The sequence below is a fragment of the Vespula vulgaris genome, chromosome 1 (assembly GCF_905475345.1).
Source record: "Vespula vulgaris chromosome 1, iyVesVulg1.1, whole genome shotgun sequence".
NCBI lineage: Eukaryota > Metazoa > Arthropoda > Insecta > Hymenoptera > Vespidae > Vespula > Vespula vulgaris.
This window is the reverse complement of record NC_066586.1, coordinates 6,315,136-6,343,081: the sequence shown is the minus strand read 5'-3', so window position 1 is coordinate 6,343,081 and position 27,946 is coordinate 6,315,136. Positions and strand designations below refer to the sequence as shown.

Sequence of the window (27,946 nt, the reverse complement as noted above, 5' to 3'; positions counted from 1 at the left end):
AATGCATTTTTATTAGCGTACTTTTTATTTTCCTCTCTCTCTCTTATATTTTTGCAACAGGATCGTTCGAGTAAACAAAAAGAGAAAAAACAGAATTTAAAGAAGAAAAAAATAATTTACCTTAACTACGATTTACCTAAACACGAAATAGAATCTTTTTTTTTCTTTCCTATTCGACTGAAAAAAATCTGAAAAAATTGATAATATTTCTTCCGACAAATTCGGAGCATACTTTTATCACGGTCTACAATTAATTAATTAATTTGTTAATTATTAATTTCTAAACGATTAACCGTAATGATATGACTTCGCTGTACAATAACGATAATGAAAATTATTATTATTATTATTATTTTATTTTATTACTATCATTATTATTAATATTATTAATATTATTATTATTATTATTATTATTATTATTATTATTATTATCATTATCATTTTTATTATGCTACCTAATATAGTTGTCCCGTCGTTTGTCTTTTTTCCCTCTCGACAAATTGCAATTCGTTCCAGTTTCGCACTTTTATTCTTTTTTATTTTTTATTTATTTTCTCCTAAGTTTTATTAAAGCAAATTGGATTACGTGTTACCGATGTGATAATAACTACAATATGTAATTGATAACAGTGAATATCAGACTAACGAAAGAAAGGAATCTTTTCTTCGGAAACACGTATCTCTCTCTATTTCTTGTATATTATATATATATATATATATATATATATATATATATATATATATATATATATGCGATGTACTAACTAATTTTGTTAATCCTTTCAATTTTTTTTTCTTCCTTTCTTTCTTTCTTTTTCTTCGTTATTTAATTTTCGTCAGAGATTCCACTAAATAACTTGGCTGTTCATTTGGACGAATTCTTGTAATAAATTAGTCTTACGGTTCCTTTGCTTCTCTAAGCTTGCTGCTAATTTATCGACGGCATATAAACAGTATGCTGCTAATTCGTTTAGAATTATCTCGAGTTAAATGACAGCAGATAAATACCAGTATATATAGATCAATCAAACGATAGGTTTCTCTCTCTCTCTCTTTCATGGCCTCATGGAAACAACGTTCAGATCATAAATATTAAGGACGTGTTAGTCAAATAATTCGCACGCGCGGCATAATTTTATTGTAACGAATATAACAAGCTATTAAAAAAAAAAAAAAAAATAATGGAATGTGATAAATATACGAAAGGACTGTTCGTTCTCGTTGTAGACTTATCATCTGAATACTTTTCAATTTCTGTTCTTTCGTTCTTTTTTGACGATATACGTCGAACGATCAATAGTGTACTTTTTTTTACATACACTTCCTATATAATTTTTATAAGTTTTACAATATGTTTTGAAAATTATTCTCTATCTATCCCATTTTGCAAATAATAGGTACATACGCGTATATGTGTATTTACAGTATATTCGGTTTAAGTATGTACATATATATATTTTGTATATATCTATGCATGTGTACTTGTATCTTTAACGGACTATGTGATAATTCTGTATATATATATGTTTTATGTGTGTGTCTGTATATATATGTGTGTGTATATATATGAGTATATACATATACATACAGAATTATCACATAGTCCGTTAAAGGTATAAATTAAAATTTTTTCAAATGAATAATGTTACAAGAAATTATTATATATTAAGTCTATGAAATAATACCGTGTATGTATACTTACAAAAACCGAATATACTATATACATATACACATATATGTATATATATATATATATGTGTGTGTGTATATGGTACTGATGATGATCACCACATCATCATCATCATTATCGCATAATCAACTGACATAGCTACAACTATAATTACTCGTATATTTCTGCGTTCTCCTTTTTTCTTTTCATTTACATTGATATATTTATCTACTTATAACTATTAACATTATTGTTACTATACTCTCGAAAACGTGTATGTATAGTCTAACAAAATTTCACATCGCTCAATTCTACATTTCTTCTTTCATTCGCGCGATGCATTCTGCATAAAGTTTAAAAACATTAACGACAATTATTTATGTATATATGTATGTATGGGTGTATTCATAAGCGTACGTGTTATATGTAACGTGTACATGTATGTGTATTTATATGTATATAACGTGTATTCACTTCTTTATTTTACATATACTATAGTCAAGATTATACTCGAACGAGAAACGTTTGCAACAATACAACAAAATATGAATGAGAACAATATTGTTATGAAACTGTACAATGATGCACAAATTAATAGTCCATAAAAATCAACAAAAAAAAAAAAAGAGAGAAAATTATTAAATTTGTTTTAAATAGTTTATCGTTCGTATTTATGTCGTGACATGACGAAGGTGCTTCTAAAAGTTGACCTTTCGCCGAGAATAATATTCCTCATATTGAATATATATATATATATATATATATATATATATATATATATAAAATTCTTAATTCTCTTATTATCATCATCATTATTAATAACTGTTATTTTTATTATTATTATTATTATTATTATTATTATTATTATTATTATTATTATTACTATTATTATTTAGCAACTCCTCTTATCAGTAGTACTATTTAATGAGTATTGTTAATCACCGAAGTACTGGGGAAAATATGTACCTTGTTTTATGTCAGGCGTGCTCCATTACTCTCTTTCTTTTCTATGTTTTCAATTAATTTTACAACGTAATATTTTTATAATAATTCAGAGATTTACTCTAAACGCGTAGAACGTATTAATAATTCATTAATTTAAAAAAATAGGCATCTATAGATACAATAAATTGTGAATCTCTTGACTTTTCAAAACACACATCATCCGTTGCAAATATTTCATTACATTACATTACATTACATTACATTACATTACATTACATTTCATTTTCATTTTTTAACGTATACAAGATGATCACGAACGAGTAATGGAATAATATATAATACAAATCGAAAATGTTAATTAATAGCCTTCCAACATTTTCGATCTTTGAAGAGACTTCAAGTGGAATATCTCAAAGATTTCAATAAGCTTTCAATAAGCGTAAAAATTTTAATAAAAGCACATTGAAATTTGAGAGATAGTACAAGGAGGTGTAAACTCGAACGAAGCACATAATACTTTGTTTATTAAGTCAACGAAGAATATGGTAAGCTTTCGTAAAAGAAATTTAAAGAGAGAATAATATATATATATATATATATATATATATATATATATATATATATATATATATGTATGTATGCATGTATGTATGCATGTATGTATATATTTATATGTATATTAGGCTAATAAGAAGGAACAATTTATAATTCGATTGTTTCTGAAACGAGAAATCGAATTACACGTTCTAGGAAATAACTTATAGGCCAAATTATATACCGACACTAGGCGTTATTTATACGATCTCTCATATTCTTTCATTTCTTACCCGACGTCGTCTTATATAATTCCTTTGTATTCTATTATTAACGCGACAGTATAGATAAAGTGAGGTAAGATAACAGATCTTACATAAAAAAAAGAAGAAAAAAACGAAAATATAAAAAAAGAAAGCACACAAAAAAATAAAGAGTAAGAAATAAGAATTAAATACTATTCTGAAATTATATGATTCTTTATAATTTCTTCTAATATACTATTGCAAAAAGAAAAGCAACAAAGGAAGATATTATAACGTTCGAACGTTATATTATTACGTGTATCATATATGAAAATATATGTAATGACATGTTTATAAGATTCGTATTAATAAAACGAATATATCTTTCTAAAGTGAACGAGAGAAAAGCGCGACATTGTTGATATGATAAACGATACTTCGTTCAATCGCACTGATTAAGTTATAACAATAATCCTATCAAATGTCCAGATTACGAAGATCAATGCGAGTTGATCGTCATTATAAATGATCGGTATTTAAAGATGAAAGAATAAAAAATGAAAAAAAAAGAAAAAAGAAAAGAAAAAACATATTAACGACGAATACTGCGTCATTCTCCGGGATCGTCCCACTTCGCCTCTTCTGCTATTCGATCGAAGCAATCAGACAAGAAGGTATACTGCGAAAAAGAAAATATCAGAATAATTAGATCGCGATGAACGAACGAGCAAAGATACCTGTCGAGTCACACTTCCGTGAATAGTTCGGTTCGACTAGAAGAAACTTACATAAGGTGTGAAAACTTTCAACCAACGTGGCGGCCTATTATCTTGTCGAGTATATTGAAAACAAAAGGCCATGCCTTCATCGTCTACCTCCCATCTGGTTATGGTGTTCCATTGAAATTCGACTACTTGAGATTCTAAGGTACCATCCTCTTTCGCTGCATGTAATTTAAATGCTGCCATGCCAACCGCTGCGACAACGTGTCCTTCCTTCCTGGAGTCGCAAGCGCAATGTGGAAAGACGATATCGCCGTATCCGCTCAACTCTCTCGCCAATTTTAAATACTATAAAACGTATAAGAGGGTTTCTTTATATTAAATATACATCGTATAATTCGTATAAAACTGTAAAGAGATATCCATCGTAATTCATTATTCATCGGTATACTCGTTATTACCTCGTGCTTTCTAGATGCATCCTGAAGGGCCTTCAACTGATACAATCGTTCGCCAGCGCTAATGTGTCCCCTGTTGACCTCGTCAACGGTCTGCCAAAAGATCCACGTCAGGGCTTGCTCGCTAAGAGACCTATTTACATTGAACAACCACCTCCTTATCGCTAGGCACGTCGCACTCGCCGTCGAGTAATTCTGAATATAAAGTGTGTGCGGGTGCTCGTGAGGTTGAAGTTTCCTCTCGAAATTGTACTCGACTATCTCGAAGAGGTAAAAATACTTGGCGGTTTCCGAATCAAGTCCGACTCTACTACACACCGCATCGTAGACGTCCTTGACCAAAGCAGCTTTCACGACCGTCACGGTAACGACCTCGCGATCAGGTAAAAGAACCTTTAGGTCAACCGCTGGACCTTGGTCACCGTCCTCGTCTAACTTATCGGTTAGAAATTCTTGCATAGCATCGCTCTCGGCAATTACACGTACGGCACAGATTTTTTCAAGATACTGTTCCAAACCTCGTCTTCTGGCATCCAATTGCTGTTCCGTCAATCTGTCAAAACATTAATACAGATAGAAAAGGTAGAAAGATAGAACAGGTATTAGGAATAAAGTGAAATCTTCGAAACGAAGAGCTTACTGAAAAGGCCATTTTCCAGGTAACTTCGGAAAATTAAATCCAATAAATTCCTTTTTCAGGGCCATATGAAGGGCAGCGAATTCACGATAACGTCTAGAACACAGATGCCTTCCAGCCATGTGTACATTGAAAACAACGTAACGTTCGTGTTTCCTTTCACGGACATGGTAATCCGGTACACTAATGGGTAAGGATCGTTTCTCGCTATAGTCTATCGGTGGATAGCTAGAATGCGAAATTAAATAGAAGATCAGGGGATACGTTTTGCATGGATAAGTAACTTTTGTTAAAGGAAATAATAAATATCACTTTTTACCTTAGATCCTCACAAGGTTCTAGCCTTTCAGCTTCTTGTGGTGTCACGGATATCACCGTCAACGTCAGTACGTCACCACCAGACTTTATCAAGTCGACGACCTGCTTGTGAGTGGCACCCTCAACGTTCACGTTGTTGCTAAAGAGAAAGAAAAAAAAACAAGAAAATAAGAGAGAGCGAAAAGAGAAAGAGAGTCGTTCGTTACCAGCCTGCTAACTTTTCCTACGGCCTTCTTACCGGGCCTTGGACGAGTCTTTTAATTGGATTTCGGGATACAACAAGTTCGCGTGTCGTCTCTTACGAATCTCCAACCATTCGCACTGCACCGCCGTCATGTAACACGTTAACATTATTATTTTTTTTCTTTCCTTTTTATTTTTTTTTTTTTGTTCTTTTTCAAGATACGTCGTCCGTTTAACTTCGAGAATTATCTTCTTTCAGAAAAAAAAAACTCTCTTCAAATTTTCTTTATTCTTGCGAGTCACTTCCAGGCAAAACACAACGCGATTGGCAACGTTTCTTCCTTCGATTCATACGTTTCAAGAATGAACAAACACACAGGACATATGGGTGATCGGCCTTGTTAAACAAGCTTTGAATTCCAATAGTGAAAGGACAACCAGGATTGGTTGCTTTGGGAGGCACGACACTCTCCTCGTTCTTTCTCTTTCATGCGAGAAACTTCAACGTCCAAAGTTGTATATTAGCAACTATCGCTTGGTTTAACGACACTCTTGATTACTCGAGTAGTATGGTTATTGACTTTTGTGAGTAAACGAAGATTGAAAGGGAAAAATAAACAAATCAAAAGCATAAATTACGTGAAGAAACGAGAAAGAAATTGAGCAAATATTTGTGATTATCATATCGTCGAAAAAACTTATTGTTTTGAACCCTCCATAACTCAACTTTCTTTCGTACAAATAAATCAATTATACTTTTGTGATATATAAATATATGTATATTACTACATTACTTTAGATAGATAGCTAGATCACATCATATAATTTAATATAGTATATTACACAGTTTAGTATCATATATAGATATATAGATTTATAGTATATCAATATAGCATTGATATATATAAGTGTAATTTTTATACTATACTAAGTATAACATATTATATAATATTATGCAGTATAGTATATTACAACTTATACTTGAATATAATACGATACTTAATGTACTATAGTATATTATAATTTATACTTAAGTTCCAAAAACAAACTCTTTGGATACAAATTAAGAATGAATTTTCTTATATGATCAAATAAAATGAAACTTACAAAATACAGATATATAAGTGTGTTACTTGAAAGTTACACGCTTGTATAGTTACACACTTATATAGACGTTATAGAGGGTTAACACACGTATTACACAAATTTCATCGTTAATTCAGGTCATCGTTACAAAGTTTCTGAAAGAGACACGCACTACATGAAGTTAACATTCCGTATGTTCAGAAATGATTGCTCAAACGTCGACCTCACGTACAATCGTTCACCCACCAACGAGATAACTCTTTCGAAGATTATATTCCTACCGATAACACGATATCGAATATTTTCGCGTTTTTTAACAAATTATCTCAGGGAAAATAAAGCGAACATTTACAAATAATTGATAATCATAAACGATAACTTCCTTGACCCTCTTCCTTTTTGGTCTGATATCAATGATAACATATTAATGAATACATTAATGAAATAGTATGTAATTATCATTTTTCTCATTACTCGTCACAGAGAGAATTAATTTTTGTCGTAAGTTTTTATCTTTAGTTTTATACAATTTCTATCATTAATTTTAACAATTGTGTATTTATGTTCATACTTGAAGAAAAACGTTATCAAATAGATTAAAAAAATTATGTATTATTATATGACAAGGACAAGTTAACAAGTAAATGACATAAAAATTTAATCGAACAATACTAGATAATCATCGACCGAACTAGAATTTAAAGTAATATAGATCTATAATAGCGATTAACATCGTATCTTAAATGATCTAATATTTATTCCCATGTTGCCGATACGAGAAATTTGTCGTTATTAATTTTGTTCGTTCTTTATAAGCCAATTTCTTATTGCTTTTAGAAGAAAATTATATAATATGTGAAAGTTTTTTAATTAATTAATAATACTAGTAATTATATTAGTATTAGTAGAATTATACAATACTAATAATAATGTTAGTATAAATTAGTAAAGTTTTCTATTTTTATAAATTATTCTACGTGTCTTTGAAGTATAAGTTATATCTAATTTACATTATATTAAGTATATTATAATTACTTATACCACATTAGTATACTGTAGACTAGTATATAAGTAATTATACTATCTTAAATATAACCTATATTAAAAAAATGTAGAAAATTTTTTAACTTACAACGAAATAAAACTTAAAAAATACAGATATACCTGTAACTTAAAAGTCACTATGTAACTTAAAGTCAGTCATAGTGTTGGAAAGAAAGTTATATATTCTTATCTAATATTTATTTAATTGCATTTATTTATCTTAGAAGTATACATACATGTATGTTAATTAATTTCTCGAACATATTACTTAAATGATCCTATGGAAAATAAGTATCCGTATTATCCGCTTTAAATCCATCGCATAGATGATTATATTTTTATAACGTCAGACGGCTCGTCAAAAAATCCTCTAATTAAGAAGAGACAAAAGGCACGTACACACACGTGCACGCGCGCACACATATACACGTGGTGCTCGATCGAGCACGTTCGATCGCTATTAATAATAAATATCGATTGCTATTAATAAGATACGACAGGATCACGTCAGAGCGTATAGACCACAAGGAGAGAAACAATTATATTTCAGCGAGTGTGAGAGTAACGGGATACCACGGGACTCGTTTAGTTCGCGGTTAATATTCGCTCATCAGATCGAATGGATTCGATTTCTAAACTACGTGGAACGAACGAGATTTAAAAAGGACAAAAAATAAACAGAAAGAATGAAAAAAGGGCGCAAAGAGAGAAAAAGAGAGAGAGAAATGAAATTCCACCAGAAAGAAGAAATTCTTCTCTCTTATTTTTATTTTTCTCTCTTTATCATAGCTTCTTCTTTTCTTTTATTATCTTCTATCTCGATGCAAGAATATAAGGTAAATGAAAATAAAAAAAAAACAAGTTAAAAATATGGTATGTACGTATCTATGCATGTATGATTATATGCGAGATATGTGAATATATAAGAATATATTTGTTTTACATTATTAAAAATGTGCATGGTACAAACAAGTTTCTTATTGACTTGATAAAGAATTCTAAGTTTTTGAATAAATATGAATAAATGTGAACAAAATAATTGTGCTATTTGTCGATATATATATATGCAGGTTGTAATTGCGTGTATATGTATGTATTTATTTTACAAACAAGTTTTTTATATAATACATAAAAAACCTAAGAATGTTTTAACTAATATAAAGAAATTGTGTTATAATATAAATTGTATGTAAAGTATATTAATAATTAAAAAAAAAAATAAGTGCTTTTTATTGAAATAGTTAAATAAAGCTTTTAAAAAATTTTTTATGCAATTTGTAAATTAAAAATGAGCACGTTTATATATTATATGTACACACACGTTAATACATGCACGTTGATTTTTTCGTTTTAACTATTTTAATAAAAAATGTTAAAGTGTTCTCTTTATATTTATAACTTCAAAAAAATCATTTCTCTTTTTTAATTCTCTACATACTAGACTCATATTAATACATCTAATACATGGTTCGAGCTCTTTGTTCAGCCTATAAAAAATTATTGAATTTTAAATAGCCTGAGAATAGTTTTATTATTCATTAGCTTACTTAAAAGCGAGAATATCAGCGACGTTCGATAATCAGATTAATCTCGGCCAGCTTTGATAATAAAAGTGCCATTTTTTAATTCAAATTTTTTTATTTCATATTTATTTCAAAGCCATATATTTCGTCGATAAATTAATTGTTCAGTTAACAAATTTATGCTGTTAACAAATTGCACACGTGGAAGCCTACCGAGAACTTGGACTGGATTTAAAGGGGGGTAACGGTAACTAAGCGCGTGACTGCGTCCCACGTCGAATAATATCCTCGAGACTTGGATCGATCTTATGTTAGACGAACCTTGTTACGTTGATTTTATTCGAAAAATTGTCATTTATTCGAATATACAAGTTAACAAAAAATTATTCGAGACTTTTTAAGCCGATTTTTTTTTTCAGATTATAAAACTCTTCACAACTTAAGCTTATGAAAGTACAAGCCTAAGTACAAACCTAAAGTCTCGAAGAAAAGTAATTAATTTTTAAAATCATCTAAGAACTTGTCCATCTAGAGACTTTTGAACCACCCTGTACTATATACTCTTGTTTAATCATTGTACTGCATTTCTAATTTAAAAATATATTCTAATTTTAATAAAACGTCGTAATTATGTAGATAACATTGAGTTCTCGTGAGGAATAATTTCTTTTTATCGATAGATAACTTAATGGGCTGGAATCGTTTTTCAAAATTTTTTTTTACATTCTTCGTATTTCCTAAACTTTGTTATTGATTTTATTTCCCACTGCTTGAAAACTATTCAAGTCTTTTTTTGTTTTGACTCTTCATGATTAGCTAATTATATCTAAACTGAAAAAATCATTATCATTTCTCGTGTTCATATTATTACAAGAAATTTATTATGTAACATACACAAATTTATATATAAATACATTGTTATATTTGTATTTTTATAAACTATAATATCATGATGGATCGATTAAGAAAAAATCATCGATGATCTTAAATTCTCAAAAGAATAATGTGCTTGAACTGAATTCCATGTCAATCAGAATTTCAATTTTTAATCATATAATAAAAAAACAAAAGAAATATTTCAAATTTTCGTGTTAAATGAAACACTCTGTATACGTATACGTATATGAAATATACGGAAAAAAAAAAGAAACTTTCAATGTTACTTCGTAAGACCGACAAAGCGAGAAATTGCGATATCGTTGAGTACGAACTCGAGGACGAACGAAAAAGATTAAAGGGGATCAGCGTCGTTGAAACGACAAGAGAGATAAGATCAACGAACAGGATGATGAAGTCTGTTAACCCCTCGCCTGCATAGAACGGATCGCAAAATTCCCTTTGATTGTCCGTGTCGTTAGGATCGATTAGTCGATACGTTGATTTTTAACGCGTTCTTTTTGTTGCCATTTGTTCGAGATCGTACATAGGAAAAATTTGATGTATCTAAGCTCGTTTACGGTTAGCATTGATGATCGTTCTTAGAGGAATTCTCCATCTATATATACATATATATAAAGATGAAATATGACCTATGAGAGTATGATAAATTTGTGGTTGCACATTACAAGGTTAATTTATTTCTTTAAATCAATATGATTATAGAGAACGAGTTAAAAGTTTTTAAGTAATTTAAAAAATCAATTACTAATTTCCGAAACTTTTTAAATTTATAGTTAGATTTATAGTTTCAGAAGTTGAACTTGCAGGTTTACGATCTGAAGAAAAAAATTTAGTCTAAGAAGTTTCAAAAAATATTATTAACATGGAACTTTTTATACATCCTGTGTTAATAAAATTTATCACGTTATGATTATATGCAAATTTGTATTTTCTTGATCGTTTACAGAGTAAATTAATTAAATAAATTAAAATGAAAGTGATCGTACAATATTAGTAAAATTAATCACGTTATCAAATCAAGTGTATTTGAGAGTTAGATAAATTTTTTAAAAAAGACAAAAATTATATTAACCTGATTACTAAAAGTATGTCATAGATTATTCTAAGTTTCTTATGTTTAAGTTAAACAGTTACGATAAAATATTGATTATACAAGGACACCGTAATAAATTCTCTCCAAATAATAAATCGAATTTTAATAATGCGATAAATTGTTTTTGTGAAATTATAAAACTAGAGGAAAATCCAATAGAACTTAATTGTTTCAAGAAGAATACAGTGTGCTAGAGTAATAATTAATTAAACTTTGAAAGAAGGGATATTTAAATCACAAAAAAAAAATCAATTCCCAACGAATTCGAATGCTCGAAATTATCAGTTTGCTATGTTTCTCATCAATGGAAGGCTATTAATTTTTCCGCAATAAAGACGAAACAAAACTAAACTGAACTAAACGAGAATATAAGCGTAAGGCTGACAAGTTCCGCCTATCATGGGTCGCTCGTCAGCGATATTCGATACAGATTTGATACAGCGTAACCCGTAACAGTGGGAGGAGATTCTCATTTTACACGTTGATACCGCGTTTGTTAAAAATTTGTCAATGAAATGAAAAATGAACCAACGATCCGTTAATCCCATTTCATGCTTTCCAAAAAAAAAAAGAAAAGAAAACAAAAATAAAAAGAAAACAAGAAATCACTAGGTCAGTCATTCAAATTTGGCGCTTATTTATTTATGGCGGCAAATCTCTTTCAAATAATCGTCATTTTTATTCGACTTCTTTCTCTTTTTCTTTCTTTTTTACTTTTCTCTTTTTTTCTATTCTTTTTTTTTTGTTTGTTTGTTTCTTTTTCTTTAAATATGTGTATATATATATTATAAAATCTTTCACTCTTATGACCGAAATCGAATAAAAAAAGTTACAAGCTTTACATAATGATCTCGCCCTTTTTCTTTTGCGCCTTATGGACGGTTACATAATAAACATATATAAAACGTCTAATAACATTTAGACATTATATAATAACACAATGCCATTATAAGCAAAAGCGACCGGTAGTCCAAATAAATGCCGAAAAAATTCCACGGTCACTTTTTTGGCTTCCGGCCAAGAGAACAAATATCAATTGAGAATGTATAGTAACACAAAAGATCGTCCTTTAGAGTCACGGGACGTTTCTTTCACTCATTTTTTTTAACTTAGTTCTAAAACTTTCATTTGATTCGAATCGACACAACTACATTCGGGAAAAACAGGTGAAAAAGAGGGGAAGAAAATGCAAAGAGAAAGACAGAGAGAAAAAGAAAAAATGTAACGACAAAGAAGGATCAATTTCCGAGAGCGACATTGAAGAACGATTGAACACCGGCTTGAGAGTAACAGGGACGACTCTTGCAACCCGTTTTCGATCGCTACTCTCACTCTCTCTCTCTCTCTCTCTCTCTCTCTCTTTCTCTCTCTTTCTCTTTCTCTCTTTTTATCTTTCAAGGAAACTACTCTATAGCTTGCTTCACAAAGAAGAGTTTTCTGCCTCTCTCTGTCTCTCTCCGTCTTATTTCTCTTTTCCACTCTCGTTCACTCGCAATGGGCCATTTCGGGCTAAAGTTTCGCGTCGTTCGTTGTCGGTCGATCGTTAAGTCCCGCAAACGAGATAAAATGCAGAAAGAGAAAGAGAGAGAGAGAGAGAGAGAGAAAGAGAAAGAGAGAGAGAGAGAAAGGCACAAACACGCGCGCCGTTCGATCGTACTTTAGATTCTTTCGTGAAATCTTCTAACTTTAAAAAGTGCAAATTCTGGTAGATTTGAAAGCGCATTTTACGATCGTATTTTGTTTTAATAAGATTTGAAAGAACGACGAAAATATTCGATTTTTTTAAGAGTAAGTTTTGAGAAAGTAATAAAGAAAAAAAGAGAAATGGAAGAGGCAGGACTAAAGAAATAATAAGAAAGAGAAATGAGTACTCACACCTCGAGTATTCGATCACCCTTGCGAACGCCGGCCTTTTCTGCGGCACCTCGGGGTAAAACAGCACTGACGTGTTGCAAGGGTGCGTAAAGCTCGCCGTTGATACTTCTCAATTGTCCACCCTCGCTGACCTGACCTCGAACGTTGAACCCAAAGCCAGTCTCCGTTTTGTAGATGGTAACACATCTCGGTCCTTGTCCAACATTCGGATTATTCATTTGTTGTTGTTGTTGTTGTTGTTGTTGTTGTTGTTGTTGTTGATTGACAAGATTATGTTGCGGCACTCGACCATTGTTGATCACAGTATTCACCGCGGTCGTATTCGTCGTCGTTGTCGTCGCCGTCGCCGTGGTCGTACTCGTTGTCGACGCCATTATCGTCGTGGTCATCACACTCGTCGTATCGTTTATAGGATGGACGCTCGCGTTCATTCCGCGAATGCCGTCCTCCTTAACCTCAGATCTCGTTCGGCGCTGCTCCTGCTTCTGTCGCTGCCGCTGCTGCACTTCTTTTTCCTCCTCCTGCACCTCCGAATCACGATCCGCCATCTTACCCTCTGGCCGCCCATTGATGCGCCGTTCTCGTACCACGGCGCACCGTGAGAATGCGCTGTGCGCCTGTGCGCCATTATGGCGGTGCGACAAAGACAAGCTCGTTTACTTACGTACCTCCCCACCCTTCTTTCCTTCTCTCTTTCTTTCTCTTATCCCCACTCTCGATATTTCAAACTTGTTTTTCTGAGAGAGAATATCGTTCGATCGTACTAATATTTAATGATTTCCCTTAACTCATGTTTATTCTCGCGTTTTATTATCCACTTGTTTTTCAAAATTATATATATTCCGAACGATATTTACATTTACTTTTACCTACTGGAGGTAATGGATTCGCGAACGTGATTGGATGACGGACGACGGGCGAACGCGATTGGTGGTACTCGTCTACTTTGGAATGGCGGAAAATGAAGTTGAATTCAATTGTCGAAGGTAAAGAAATGTTTTCATATGTATAACTAACAATAAGTTCGATAGAAATACTCCATGTTATTTTATCAATTCTCTCTCTCTCTCTCTCTCTCTCTCTTCCTCTCTTGTTTTTCTCTAGATCGAATAAAATAATGAACTATCGGATTTTTTCTAATCTAAAAGTAAAAAATAAAAGTATACATATACAAGATTATTATGATTCATTTTTGATAGAGTATATTTCATAATACAAAGATACTACTTGCAAAATTCAAATTTTCTCTAAAGATTCTAATTTGTTAATTGCAATACAATTTCTTTGCATCGCCGCCTTTCGTCAAATGTGAGAGAAATACTCGATAAATATTCTACATCGCTTTTTCTTCTATTCAATCTAATTAATGAGATTATAGATACGTACGTAGAAATAAATAATTATAATACTCGAAGGATAAATACTTTTCGTACGTGAAGAAAACTAAGACAATTTGTTTTTCTTGCATTTACCATTTATATCTGCAATATATTAAATAATAGTTAATTTTTTAAATACAATTGTATGCGATGATAAATTAAAGTCATCGTATTTACAACTTTTTTCTTTTTCTTTCTGTTTTCTACCAATAATTATCTTCTCTTCGTCCAACATTTTCTGTACTTTTGCAATCGTTTTCTTTCTTTTTCCTTTTTTCTTTTCTTGGTAACCATCCTTATCAGATATCAAACTCTACATTGAAAAATTTAATCAAATATATTCTACAAAACGGTATGCTCCTTCGTGACGCGCGTTTTCAAAATAATCGCCCGATATAATCGGATATTCTTCGTATCGATGCGATTCATTTTCGCGATCAAAATCTCGATGCTAAAATTTCTATGTATGTATATAATGTCGCTATAACCCAATATAAAACGCTACACAAATCTAATCCTTAACGTCGAGAAATGAATACGATTATATATATATATATATATATATAAATATGTATATATATATATATATATATATATATATGTATTCTATATATGTGTAATACGATGATGATAATGATGGACTTAACTTAATTATTTAAATCGCCGGAATGAAAACATATATTATTTGAAAACGCAAAAGATTTCATTAATAATTTAGAAAATGTTCATATATTATTAATCATAATACTGTTGTGTTCGTTTGTGTGTGCGTGTATGTATGTGTTTGTGTATGTATTAACGTCACAAACTCTCTCTACGCGACTTTTAATATTCACCAAGAGACGAAAGAGAAAGAGAAAGAGAAAGAGAAATAGAAAGATAAAGAGAGACAGAGACAGAAAGAGAGAAAAAGAGACAGACGGACAGACAGACAACAGAAAGATAGATAAATAGACAGACAAGGAGAAAGGAAATAGACAGATAGATAAAAAGAGATAGACAAAGAGATAGAGAGGAGAGAGAGAAAGAGAGAGAGAGAGAGAGAGAGAGAGAGAAAGAATAAATAGAAACGTCTATACACATTCTACTTGTCCTCATGTATTATAATACACAGGGACATTGATACCCGTTCCGATAACATTTATTTTACGTACAGATTTCCATCGATTTAAATCTTATTTGTAAAGGTACGAAGAGAAAACGAGTAAAAATGTGTAGCAATGATGTTGTACTTTACGTTCTTAATAAATTTTAAGAAATCAAAAAAATTAAAAAGAAAAAAAAACAGAAAAAAGGATGAAAGCGCGAAATCACATTTCACATCAGATTTTCAAGATCGTTCTGTCAACGATATTTATCAAATATTCTTTTACTGTTTTAAACAATGAAGAAAATGAAAACGTTTTACGATAAAAAACTCAACTGTTACGACTCCGATATGTGCGTATATACATCGTACGATAACTTGCAATAAATAGATATCTAATAGAAACAAATAATGCTGAATCTAATGATACATAATAATAATAATAATAATAATAATAATAATAATAATAATAATAATAATAATATATAATAATATTAATAATAATATATATAATATAATTAATAATAATAATATTAATAATAAGGATGAGGTTTTGGTAGACGCATTTTTCTTTCCTCCATATTTCAAATGATAATAATTATAATGAACGTGTACGCATCAATAAAATACTTTTGTAGATTATACCCACGGGGGTGGGGGGTGGGGGGTGGGAGGAACGTACGTTATATATCAAAACCGCTAAACTTATTTGACTAAATGTTCACGACCGATACACAGCATTATTTATGTATAAAATTCGCAAATGTTTCTAACAACGTGTTTCTTTCACGATCGGTAAACTTTCTTTTCTTTTTTTTTTTTTATTACTAAAATAAAATGTTAGACGCTGCGTTATTAGATAAACTACACGTGGTACACATGAAAGCGTAAAAATGCTTACGAGCATTATTATTTATTTATAACATTTTCTTCTTTTAACGCGCTCTGTATTTCGAAAATATCGAAAAATAATGACATAGTTTTCTTCGTAAAACGATTATCGTGACGTATGCAATCCGTATATAAGAAGAAATCTAAGACGAAAGCCGAGCAATGATGATATTTGTTGGATCAAATTAATACATATATAATAAGAAGGCGGCGGGGGCATAGAATTTTAGACGGAGAGAAATACATATTTCGTTTTTTTTTCTCGGCATAAGGAAATATCTATGCTGCGTAATTCTATATACGCTTCGCCATTTTTAATTGTGTGTTAAACATTGATTTTAAATAATTTTCAATTTCAAATGTATCCTCCTCTCTCATTTCTATATGTCTCGTTATACACATTGCGATGTATACCATAAAAATATCATTATCCCATCATTTTTATCATTTTTTTGTAACTCTAATAGTATATCATTTCTGTCGTTTATATACGTGAGAGATTATATCCTGACAAAATGTATTTATCCAGCTTACGTTGACAAACGTTGAAATAAATACGCTTTACGAATCAACATCTCTTCTCTTTTTTTTTTCTTTTTCTTTTTTTTTCCTTTTCTTTTTCTTTTTGATATTTGCGCTGTGTGCATTTCAAGAGAACGTTATAAATCGATGATAAATATTTTAAGTTATGAAACTTTGATCTCTAAACAGTGACTATCTGATATAAATAACTTAAACAGTCTTATTATAAATTCATTATTCATATCGAATTTTACAATTAAAACGATAATATAATAAATAGTTTGGATAATACGATCTTTTAAACATCGTTATTCGCAACATCGAAATTAGCGAATAACTTGAATATGACATCATTTCTTTCAATTCTTTTTTCTCCTCACAGATATCCCTATTAAAACAAATGTTTTTATCTTTTTATCACGAGGAATGGTAAACGAGCATACATATGCAAATCGTAATATTTTTAAAGTTCTACTATGCATAAAGAATATAACTTTGTGTTATATGCGCTTCTTTCTAAAGTATCGAATCACGTAGATACAAATCACACTATATATTATATATATATATAATTATATATATATTCATATATATTTATATATTTATATATATATATTCATCATCGTTATATATGCATCAAGGCTCGTTAGTAGAGCATATTCAATCGTTAAGATGATTCTAATTAATTATATCACTTTTAATTGAAATATCAAAGGACCTATACATTTTAGAACAACTCTTTTCAAACTCGAATATCGCATAAATTTACTTTTTTCCATTATTTTATCGTACCGAAGCGCATCTGTGACTTTAAAACAAGCTGGAAGCTTATTTAACTTATTTTTAAAGGCTTATATTCGTAAAGCCATTCTAGGCCCCATTTCATTTTTAATCAAAATGGAAGTATTTAGTCTACAAGGTGTGATCCCTGATTAAAAATCCCTGTATAAAAGGATTACTCTCTCACAGAATATTAATCAAATTTTATACATATCAAACCCCAATTTTCTAAACTGGTATAAGGGATATAATCTTTGGTTGCCCAAAAGTGACTATCGATGTATCCTTGATTACACTTATTTCTTCAATGGTTAAAAAACCATTTTATACATCATAACGTTCTTTATAAGATCTTACGTGAACTGCAACTATTCATTGGCCACTGCAAAATGACGCTGTCGTAATGTTTCAATCAGTTAAACAAATTATTCTTATATTTTATTTCTGCAATAGAGTGCAGATTATCATCTTCTCTTTGTCAATGCACAAAGTAACGATTTAACTCTCTCATAAGAATTTCTTGTGTTACTTTTTATAAAATTCTTTCTTACTAATAACGTTTAAACAAAAGACTTATTAGTAAAATTTAAAAAAGAAAGAAAAGATATATATATATATATCGAGAGAGTATAAAATAGAAAGAATAAATCTGTTCTTGCCACAAATATATTACTCAGACAGTTTAAATCTGTGTGCTCTCTTTGCTACGTCACGCTATCTCAATCGAAAATTCGTGAGCAAAATCAAATGAAATAGAAACATACAATCCCTACTTACTGATTTGGCCTTTTTTTGACAAACTAGTTTGTATTCAGAATATCCTGAATGTTAGGCTAATATAACGCTAAAAATCTTAAGGGTTACACATCGAATGGCAATGATAGAAAAAAATAAGTTTTAGTCATTTATACTAGAAGTAAACTATGAGACAGGACAGAGCTGAATACGCATACTCAGGAAGATTATCAACCTACTTCATGTCTATCGGAATATATATATGTATCTTAATCAGAATCTTCTTCGACCGTTGGAGGTAACATAGCAAGATGTTGAGGACTAAGCATACCCCTAGAAAGTGCATATTCTGCGAGAGCACGATGACAAAAAACATACTGATCAGGCATTTGAATACTGTAGGCTCTTTGTGCTCGAATTTTTTCAACCGTTCCACGGATGTCGACGGTTCCTGTGTCTTCTAATCGAGATATGCAGATATCCAAGGTGCAAAATGTTCCTGAAAATAAACAAATTTTATAGATATTTCTTTCTTTTTTGAACAGTGAATTATAATAAATGAAATCGACGGAAATCGTAATAAATGTTTAATACCTGTTCTGCCAATACCAGCACTACAATGCACTACTATAGGTGGACCTCGTGGATGTCCCGCCCATGTATCACCCCTACTTGTTAATAATTTATTTTGTTGTTGTCTTACTAGGGATAGGAATTGTAATAAAGCTCTAGCTGATTGAGGAACGCCATAATCCGGCCATGCTGTGTAAAGCATGTGACACACCTCTCTTGTTTCATCAGTCTGAATTTTAATAAGTGAAATAAAAAGAAAATATATATATATATGTGTGTGTGACATAATTTATGAATAGTCATTATATGTCTATAAATCTGATCAGTGTAAAATTAAGATGTTATTACCTTGTTGTTTGTAAGAAGGAGCATAGATATCGTATAGTCTGGATTTATATCAACTTCTAAAGTTGTTACGGTGAAGCCACCTGCTTGTACTTCATCACCTGGCTCTGGACCCCAATACTGTGCACACTTCGTACGTCCTCGTTCTACTACTCTAGATATTTAAATAAGAGAATTTATACATCGATTTTATCAATAAAATTGTTGAAATTATAAATGAAAATTTACCTTGTAGTCATCACAATAACAAGAGTTTGCTGTTCCCATATCATTCTCCAGAAATCCCCACATGTCTTTGGAAGAGGTCCCTGAGTACTAATAAACGCGTTTTTTTGTTTGTAACCATCAACAAAGTTTGCATTAATATAATCCGACGTTGCATCGCCGTCTACTTGAGAAAGACACACTCTGCTATGATCGTAACAAAGCACATCCGTATAACGATTTTTTGATTGATTTGGCCTTAATCTGAAAAAGTGATATATACATACATACTCAAATGATCGTTTGTCTATTTAAAAATGAACTTTTATCGAGACACGTACTTTGCATTATTAAAGGAACCATCGGGTGGCCTTTGCCTAATTTCTACATATTCCGCTACGAGGCCAGCACGACCTCTTGAATGTATTTCCTCGATAAGCTGTTCCATAGTAACTGCTTGCAGTCCGAGATCGCCATGAAGGCTATCATCATCGCTAAAACCAGAGCTTGCTGAGGACGGAGGCTGTACTGGAGATGGTGCTTCGTCGTTTGCCATCCACACATCACCATTAGTAATTTCGATATCTCCAATGTTTGAAACACCATTCTTTATTTTATTCTTATCGATTATAGGACTAGTTGGATTACTAATCGGTGTTCCATTGGGATTCTGATTAACTGTATGATTCTTTAATGTAGGTGAAAGTGGGGTTCCCACTCTGGGAGTAACCTATGTGATCAAAGAAATATAATATAAGATAAAGTAACGCTTTGATTAGAAAAAAGGAGCATAGAAGAACATGAAACGTTTCTTACGCAGACCTCACAGAGTTCACCCCCGCCTCGGTTTGTCATGGATTTAAGACAATGTAATAGCCATGCCTCATGCTGTATCTCCAAGGTGCCTCCTAGCCGATGTGGCAATGATTCTCGCGGTATATGTAATGTCAATTGAGGAATGGATACAGTAAATACTCGGTCCCGCAGTTTTTCACGAACGAACAAACGAAGGATTTTGAAAGGTGCCTTGAACCAAAGTGGTGCCGTTACAATTAAAACCTTCTTAAGTTTTGCTGGATATCCTCCCTGTAACAATAACCATTAAAATGAAACAAATTCGATCGATAATGAAATAATACTTTAAAAACGTACGTGAGTTTGGCGCTACAAGAGTAATGCAAAAAAAAAAAACAAAATAACATTAAGAAAAGAAGCAAAATGGAACGGAAGCGGCGAGCTCAATCAAGCCAAACGATCGATATCATTTTTTGTCTTCGTTAGCTCTGTACTCTTAAACATACGACACGAGTTCAGAAGGCTAAAGTGAAGAAAATGAAAAGAATTTCAACTACCGGCCGCGTCAATGCATAAATCATTTTTTTAAGCGCCTCGCTCGTGACCTTTGAAAGACATCGCAATAATAGAACGATGTATACATTTGGTACATGCAGTGCCAGCTGTAAGCGATGCTCGAACTACATATTTAACACGAAGAAATCCTTCGTAAGATAGACGATGAAACGTAAAGAGTGACCACACAAGAGCTATAGGTCGTGATTATAATTTTAGATTCTCTACGTGAAAAGGAAGAACCCAAAGCCAAAAACCGGAAGATCTTCGGATTATTAAAATGTATAATCGACGAAGAGTTACGAGCCTATAAAAAGTTATTCCCGTAAAACGAGAAAGAGAGAGAGAGAGAGAGAGAGAGAGAGACAGAGAGAGGGAAAAGAGAGTAAGATTCGAAGTATTAAAAAAGAAAAAAAAAATTTAACATGCGTCTATAATTTTCTTCGCGCCGCTGGGATATATAAATAAGCTTACAAAATCACTACCGAAATTGACGTGAAACATCAACGGAGATGGGAAAAAAAAACAGAAGAAAAAAATAATAAATAATACATTCATTCCGGATATGAACAAGCAGTTCCTAAAGGATTGCAAAATCTTCGATATGGAATCATTTGTATAATTAAAAAGAATGTACTCGGAGAAGCTACCTCCGACCCTCTCTGTCGAAACCAGATGGCGGAAGTACCGCACGACGTCAGCAACACTACTACTACCACCACACTACCACCACACTACCACCACCATCAACCCCACCACCACCACCCCACTACCACCACCACTACCACTACCACCACTATCACCAACCACCCACTACTATTATTCACCACTACACTGTTCACACTTTACAAATTCGAAATTTGAAAACGATAAATCGTATAACATATCTTCCCAATATAGATAACTTTCAAAATCACAAATAAATTTGTACTGCGATGTAAATAAAAATAGATAAATATCTCAGAAGAATTGTTTACCAATGTAGCTCGATCTTTTTGGGATCGAGATTGCCGGTAATTTGCCAAAATAGTACCCGGTAGAGAATCGATAACGCGCGCGCTTAATTAATCCACTTCGCCGAAAGTAAGAAGACACTAGATAAAACGACGCAACACCTTCAGCTAAGGGAAGTTCACGCTGTAAGGAAGAAACGAAATCGAATTGAAAGAAATAAATGAAAAAATGAAAAATAGAAAAAAAATCATGCACGAAAATATTTCCTACGAATTTATGTATGAAAGCGAAATAGAAAGAGAAAGAGAGAAAAAAGAAAAAAGAGAAAAAGAGAGAAAGAGAGAAAAAAGAAACTTTAAAAAACAAAGAAACAATAACTACACAAGTTCATATTTAAAATCACTGGCCAGCGGTCGGTTGGTTGGTTGGTTGGTTGGTTGGTTGGTTGGTTGGTTGGTTGGTCGGTCGGTCGGTCGGTCGGTCGGTCAATCGATAAGAAGAGATAAGTATAACTGTATGTGTAACGCGCCGCTTAACAAGGGCTCGAAAAGGGGAAAGCGAAAGAGAGACGTCGGGGAAAGCGGAACGCACCAAGGGAAACGAGGTCGGATTAAGGGAAAATATATGTTTGAATAATTGTTGTTCGAAAGAAACATGGAAATGTTCTAACCACTTTTCGTTTTCGAAAGAAATAAAAGAGGAAAGTAAAGAAGAAGAAAAGATAAGGGAAAGAGAGAAAAGAAAAAAGATAGAAAAAGGATCAATCAGGTTAAATCCCTTTTAATCTTGATACGATAGTGCCGCAAAGGGGTCACGATGATTACTGACCGCGAGCGTCGCGACGTTGTCCCCGTGTAACGACGCATGCGCAATGTGAACTTTTTCTTTCTCTCTTTTTCTGTCTCCCACTCTCTCTCTCTCATTCTCTCATCCCCTCTCAACAACCCTATGACGCTCGTAATACGTCTCTCCTTCTCTTTCTTATAACCATTATATCTATATGTCTCTCCCTCTCTCTCTTATAACCATTATATCTATATGTCTCTCCCTCTCTCTCTCTCTCCCTCTCTCCTTTTCTCTCTCTCTCTCTCTTCAACATATTTCAACTTTCTACCACCGCTTTCCCTACGCGAATTTCGTTTCTCCCTCATTTCAGTCTCAGAGGTATACGACATAGAAGGGTTGCCGTATACCGATGAGTGTGTGTATATATATATATATGTAGACACACACACACATATATATATATACATGTATGTATGTATGTATGCAGCACACGTACACGTTTATATAGGGCGATCTTTTAAATATTAATAAATTCATAGTCGCGTTTTATACATCAGAATTAATATACAAAAAAATATCTAAATAATTATCACTATACGCGTTCAGTTTTATAGAAATAATATTACAAGAAGTATTCTAATATGAAATATATCTAAAAATATCTATATTTCAAAATAGAAAAAAGTTTTATGTATTTTAATAATCACATTGACTACGACTTTGTTTATCAGATGTTTGGACATTTGAAATAAACTTCTGAATAACTCTTTAGAATCACCCTATACATAAACTGACCTGCATAAAGTTTTCTTCAGAGATAAGTAAATATAGATAAAGTAAATCGATTTTAATCAAATATTAAGTAAAGAAAAAAAAATCCTTAACGCATTGTAAGTCTCTATATAAGATCTACAATGTAAAACACAATGGACTCTTACTGGCCTTCTCTTCACCACACTTCACCGTTTAATGCATTTACGTTAACAAGGAAAACTGTACCTTCCTTAGCCGAAGGCCGAGATGAGATTATCGACTAGAGCGAGAGAGAATACACGAGCAGGGCGAGCGTCGTGAAAACAGAGATAGCGCGTTCTAGATTTAACGTTAGAAGCGTTTTACGCGTTTCCTTCCGCTCGGCTATGACACTATAACCTTCCTCGTTGAACGCTTCATCGAACGGACCGTGAAACGTTGATGATCTTATAGGCTGAAGATAGACCAGCCGTGATTAACTTAGTTTTAAACGATCGAACATACAAAATGCCTTTACTTAGAGCTTCTTCTTTACATTATATGAAAAGTTATATCAATTTTAAATCATCTCGCGCGTTTCTTTTCTTTTCTTGTATTTATGCTACGAACGAAAACCAACAGATCGGTCATCGTCATCATTCTCGTCCTCCCTTTGAAACCTTTAAAACTCTTATTAGCGATCTCACACGACACGCTTCGACGCGCAATTATAGCCCTGCTTGCTTGCAGTAGCGCATAAATATCCTTTGGCTTCGTTGCTCTTTGAACCTGCACCCTTGTAACTCGCGAGACGTTCCCTGTTGTCGAGACATTTTAACGATTTTCGTCTACCATCCTAATATATACGGCCAAGTATTTCCTGCGTCAGCGCTTACTAGTAATAAAGTAACGAAATTTCGCATTGGCAGGAAAAAAGCGCAATCGAAAGGCGGTTGCACTAGGAAAAATAAAAACAACGCACTCTCTACTCTCGAGTTTTGATAAAATATATGCATTTCTCGATCTCCTGGAAAAAAGAGAGAGAGAAGAGGCTACAAATAATATGGACTAATAATATGTGTATATATATATATATATAAAATATATAATATATATATATGTGTGTTACTCGTTTGTTACTTATTCTTCATTCAAAAGGTTATTAACAAAATCTAGTCTGATTTTCTAATTATTTAAATCTACAGGTGCGGACGTGTCTTACGCGTTTATTATCGATGGCAAATGCGATCGATCAGAAGACGCAGCTGTGTACCACGTTGGAGCGTGTATCGTGAGAAACCGCTCGGTGAAGACGTTCGTATACCTTCTAGCCAGAAATATCGGGTTTCGGTACTTATTTTCTGTGAAAATATGTTTAAGTGAAGTAGCGTTATTCATTTTCGAGATGTGATTAGACTTTTTTGTGCAAATAGTACGTAACGAATTTCGCTCCTCGACAATACCGACTCGTTTTCATAATTTTCAATGCGATAACGTCGAATGAAATATGTGATATGATTTTCGATGAGCGGATCAATGATATCGACGCTTTCGCCCGTAACTATGATTATCTGTAACGGAGATTATTTTGTCTTTTCTTTTCTTTTTTTTTTTTTTTACATTCCCAGAGACACATGCTCGTCTTATTAAGAGAAAAAAAGAAAAATAAATACAATAGGTATGGCATAAAAGATGCTGTTAGTACACAGGAGGAAGAGTGTTAGACATACTTTTTAATTAACTCGTTACGTAAATTACTACTCACAACAAAAAATACATTGATAATACTGTACTACTTTGTGAAAATCAAGTATGCACTTATAAAGGATTTTATCTTTTGTGTTGGAATAAAATATGTCTTGTGTGCATATGTAATTGTTGTGTAAGGTAAAGCACTTTGTGCTTACCCATATTACATAGTTTTCATTTATAAGCGTTCATACATGCTTCACTAATAGTGTCATATTTTTATGTAATGACATCGACAAGTTCAGTTTGTAGTTTCAGGGGAACATATATCAAGCTTACCTTTAGTAGAGTGAGAATTTTTTGCGATAGATCGTAGTCAAAATTTTGGTACTTGCTATCAGACATGTCATAAATAAAAACCAAACCATGTTTCTGAGTATCTGCACTTTCGAGAGCCGCATCTAATTGATACACAACACCCTAGAAAAGCAAATTTTGCTAATAATATTATTGTTAATCTTCCTAAATTATTATTTGTTTTTAATGTTCTAACAATTTACAAACATTCTAGCAAAAATTATTTATTAACCTGTAAAGTAGTTTGATGTGTAGTATTTTGTGGAAGATGTAAATGTGCTGTAAAGATCGCTATAGCAGCACCAGTTGCATCCCTTGAAGGCTATAATACAATAAACATTATATAACTTATGTTGTACATAATATATAATTACCATATTGTTATAAAATAATTATTATCAATCTCACCAGAACAGTAAATTTTCCTGTACGTAATTCGCTGAGCAATGGTTCTTGTGTTGGATGCAAAACAGCTAAACCTTCTCTTCTTCTAGTAGCTTCATGCTGTTCGTAAAGAGCTAAAGCTCTACTTACTTCAAATTTTCTGGCTGCTAAAAATTTGACTGCTGTACTCCAGGAAACTGGTCCGGCACGTCTGCCAGCTCGACACTTATTCACAGCCTCTATAAATTCTTTTGTAGCCTGCAAAAATAGTAACGACAAATGAAATTTTTCTTTAAAAATATTTATAATTTCTTAAAATATTGATAAATATTGTAAAATATTGTAAAATATTATAAATATTAAAATGTTTATAAATACTATAAAATATTAAAAATATTTAAATATTTATCAATATTTATAATACTTATAATTTTTAATAATAATGTATACAAATCCCGAGGAAGCAGTTCTGACGCATTTGAAAAACGATACGTGAGGTTAAATATTTTCAAATGTCCCATGGTCATTTCACCATAATTTGTGCACATGCCCTGTATACCGATATAGCTTCCGGTGTCCGGCTACGTCCCCACCAAGCATCACTTCCGGCATCCCATTCGCTAAGAACCGGTTAAAGGCATCGGAGTCGATGTCAGGGTCAAGAAATTCAATACCTTAACTCGATATGCTTACGAATAATTTGGTAGGCGCCAAAAAGGAATCGATTCGATCTTCAACCAATAAAAATTTCGATTGACATTTCGAAATAAGTTTTGCGTTTTATATCACATCAATGAGTTCATTTATCGAACAATGAACGAATGAGCGAACGAAGATTCGTTCTATGAAATGTCATCGACTTCTTTGTTGACGACAATTATTACGAATTTAAATAACATTTCATATATATTTCAATGAAATGTCAAAGAAAAAAATGTCTAAGAGAAATGCGTTACCGGTGTATAGTAGTATTATTCACGAGACAAGATTTAGAAAACATGTGAAATGTTTAAAGACCGCTTGTTTACAGCCTAACATGATTCATAATAAGAGAAAGCGTGAAGAGAGGAAGTGCGCGCAGAGTGTAAAAGCTATCATTGGCGCGAAGTACGTCTGAAGAGTAGTTCTGCACGTCCATATAGCTTCTACCAAATATGTCCAGCGTTTAATATCACTTCGGTCTAATATCTTAAGAAAAATCGTTATGCGTTTATCCGTATCTTAAATACAATAACTGAAATGTCTTTATGTTTAAAAAGGAAGAAAATTGAAATTTTATTCCGATCTCTTATACTTCTCCATTATTTATCTTCTACGTGAAAGAACAAATTAATATGATTGATAACGCACAACGATTTCCTTACGAAAATATTCAAAAGTTGATTTTTATCGTTTCCACGCGTTCATTGACAGTGCAACGATGCGATTAAGCTACTGACAATCACTTACTTGTTCTTGCTCGACGGTTAACGTTGCCGCCATCTTGACTTAACACACACGCACACGCGGACGCACGCACGCACACACGGACGCACCCACCGACGCGCAGAGGAAACGGGAACGCGACACACGACGCGACGACGCGCTTCACACAACGCCAAGAGATTATTTTTCTTCTTTCTTTTTGCCTCTTTCTCTTTCTCTCTCTCTCTCTCTCTCTCTCTCTCTCTCTCGCTCTCACACACACTCACTCCCTCTCTACAATCTAACGAACGCACGTCTACGAGCGTACATATTTCAATCTTTACGCCGATCGTGCTTGCCGATTCTCGCCTTGTTCCATCGTCGTAAATCGACAAAGTCACCCGTATAATTTTGCCGTGCGTCTCTATTTTTTCCCGTCCATGTTAATACGGCGATAATGATAAACTCGCTCAACCGCTCGGTCTTCCTTCTCTTCTCAGGGTCAGCGCCATTTTGAACATGCTTCGAACGTATGCATGTGT

General features: G+C 32.5%; 2 protein-coding genes across 5 annotated transcripts; both read right to left on the bottom strand.

The window, feature by feature from the left end:
- Positions 1 to 2: 2 nt before the first annotated feature.
- On the bottom strand, positions 3 to 14,533 carry LOC127062928 (sorting nexin-27). 2 transcript variants are annotated; one of them, XM_050991923.1, is made up of 6 exons: positions 13,233 to 14,533; positions 5,530 to 5,667; positions 5,214 to 5,438; positions 4,577 to 5,126; positions 4,182 to 4,463; positions 3 to 4,072 (listed from the first exon to the last, which is right to left on the bottom strand). In XM_050991923.1, the coding sequence occupies exons 1-6, from the start codon at positions 13,778 to 13,780 to the stop codon at positions 4,004 to 4,006; spliced, it is 1,812 nt and encodes a 603-aa protein (XP_050847880.1). In that variant the 5' UTR covers positions 13,781 to 14,533; the 3' UTR covers positions 3 to 4,003. The 2 variants fall into 2 exon arrangements, with proteins under 2 accessions (XP_050847880.1, XP_050847891.1); XM_050991934.1 differs by lacking the exon at positions 13,233 to 14,533 and adding an exon at positions 5,767 to 6,579.
- A 2,613-nt stretch (positions 14,534 to 17,146) lies between these two features.
- LOC127062915 (tyrosine-protein phosphatase non-receptor type 9) lies at positions 17,147 to 27,907 on the bottom strand. 3 transcript variants are annotated; one of them, XM_050991901.1, is made up of 10 exons: positions 27,450 to 27,907; positions 26,025 to 26,258; positions 25,849 to 25,938; positions 25,599 to 25,739; positions 20,565 to 20,834; positions 20,090 to 20,478; positions 19,773 to 20,012; positions 19,548 to 19,698; positions 19,221 to 19,428; positions 17,147 to 19,125 (listed from the first exon to the last, which is right to left on the bottom strand). In XM_050991901.1, exons 1-10 carry the CDS (start codon positions 27,480 to 27,482, stop codon positions 18,896 to 18,898), a joined length of 1,986 nt encoding a protein of 661 aa, XP_050847858.1. In that variant the 5' UTR covers positions 27,483 to 27,907; the 3' UTR covers positions 17,147 to 18,895. The 3 variants fall into 3 exon arrangements, with proteins under 3 accessions (XP_050847858.1, XP_050847867.1, XP_050847849.1); XM_050991910.1 differs by having other exon boundaries at positions 20,571 to 20,834; positions 27,450 to 27,906; XM_050991892.1 differs by lacking the exon at positions 27,450 to 27,907 and having other exon boundaries at positions 19,773 to 20,006.
- Positions 27,908 to 27,946: the final 39 nt, after the last annotated feature.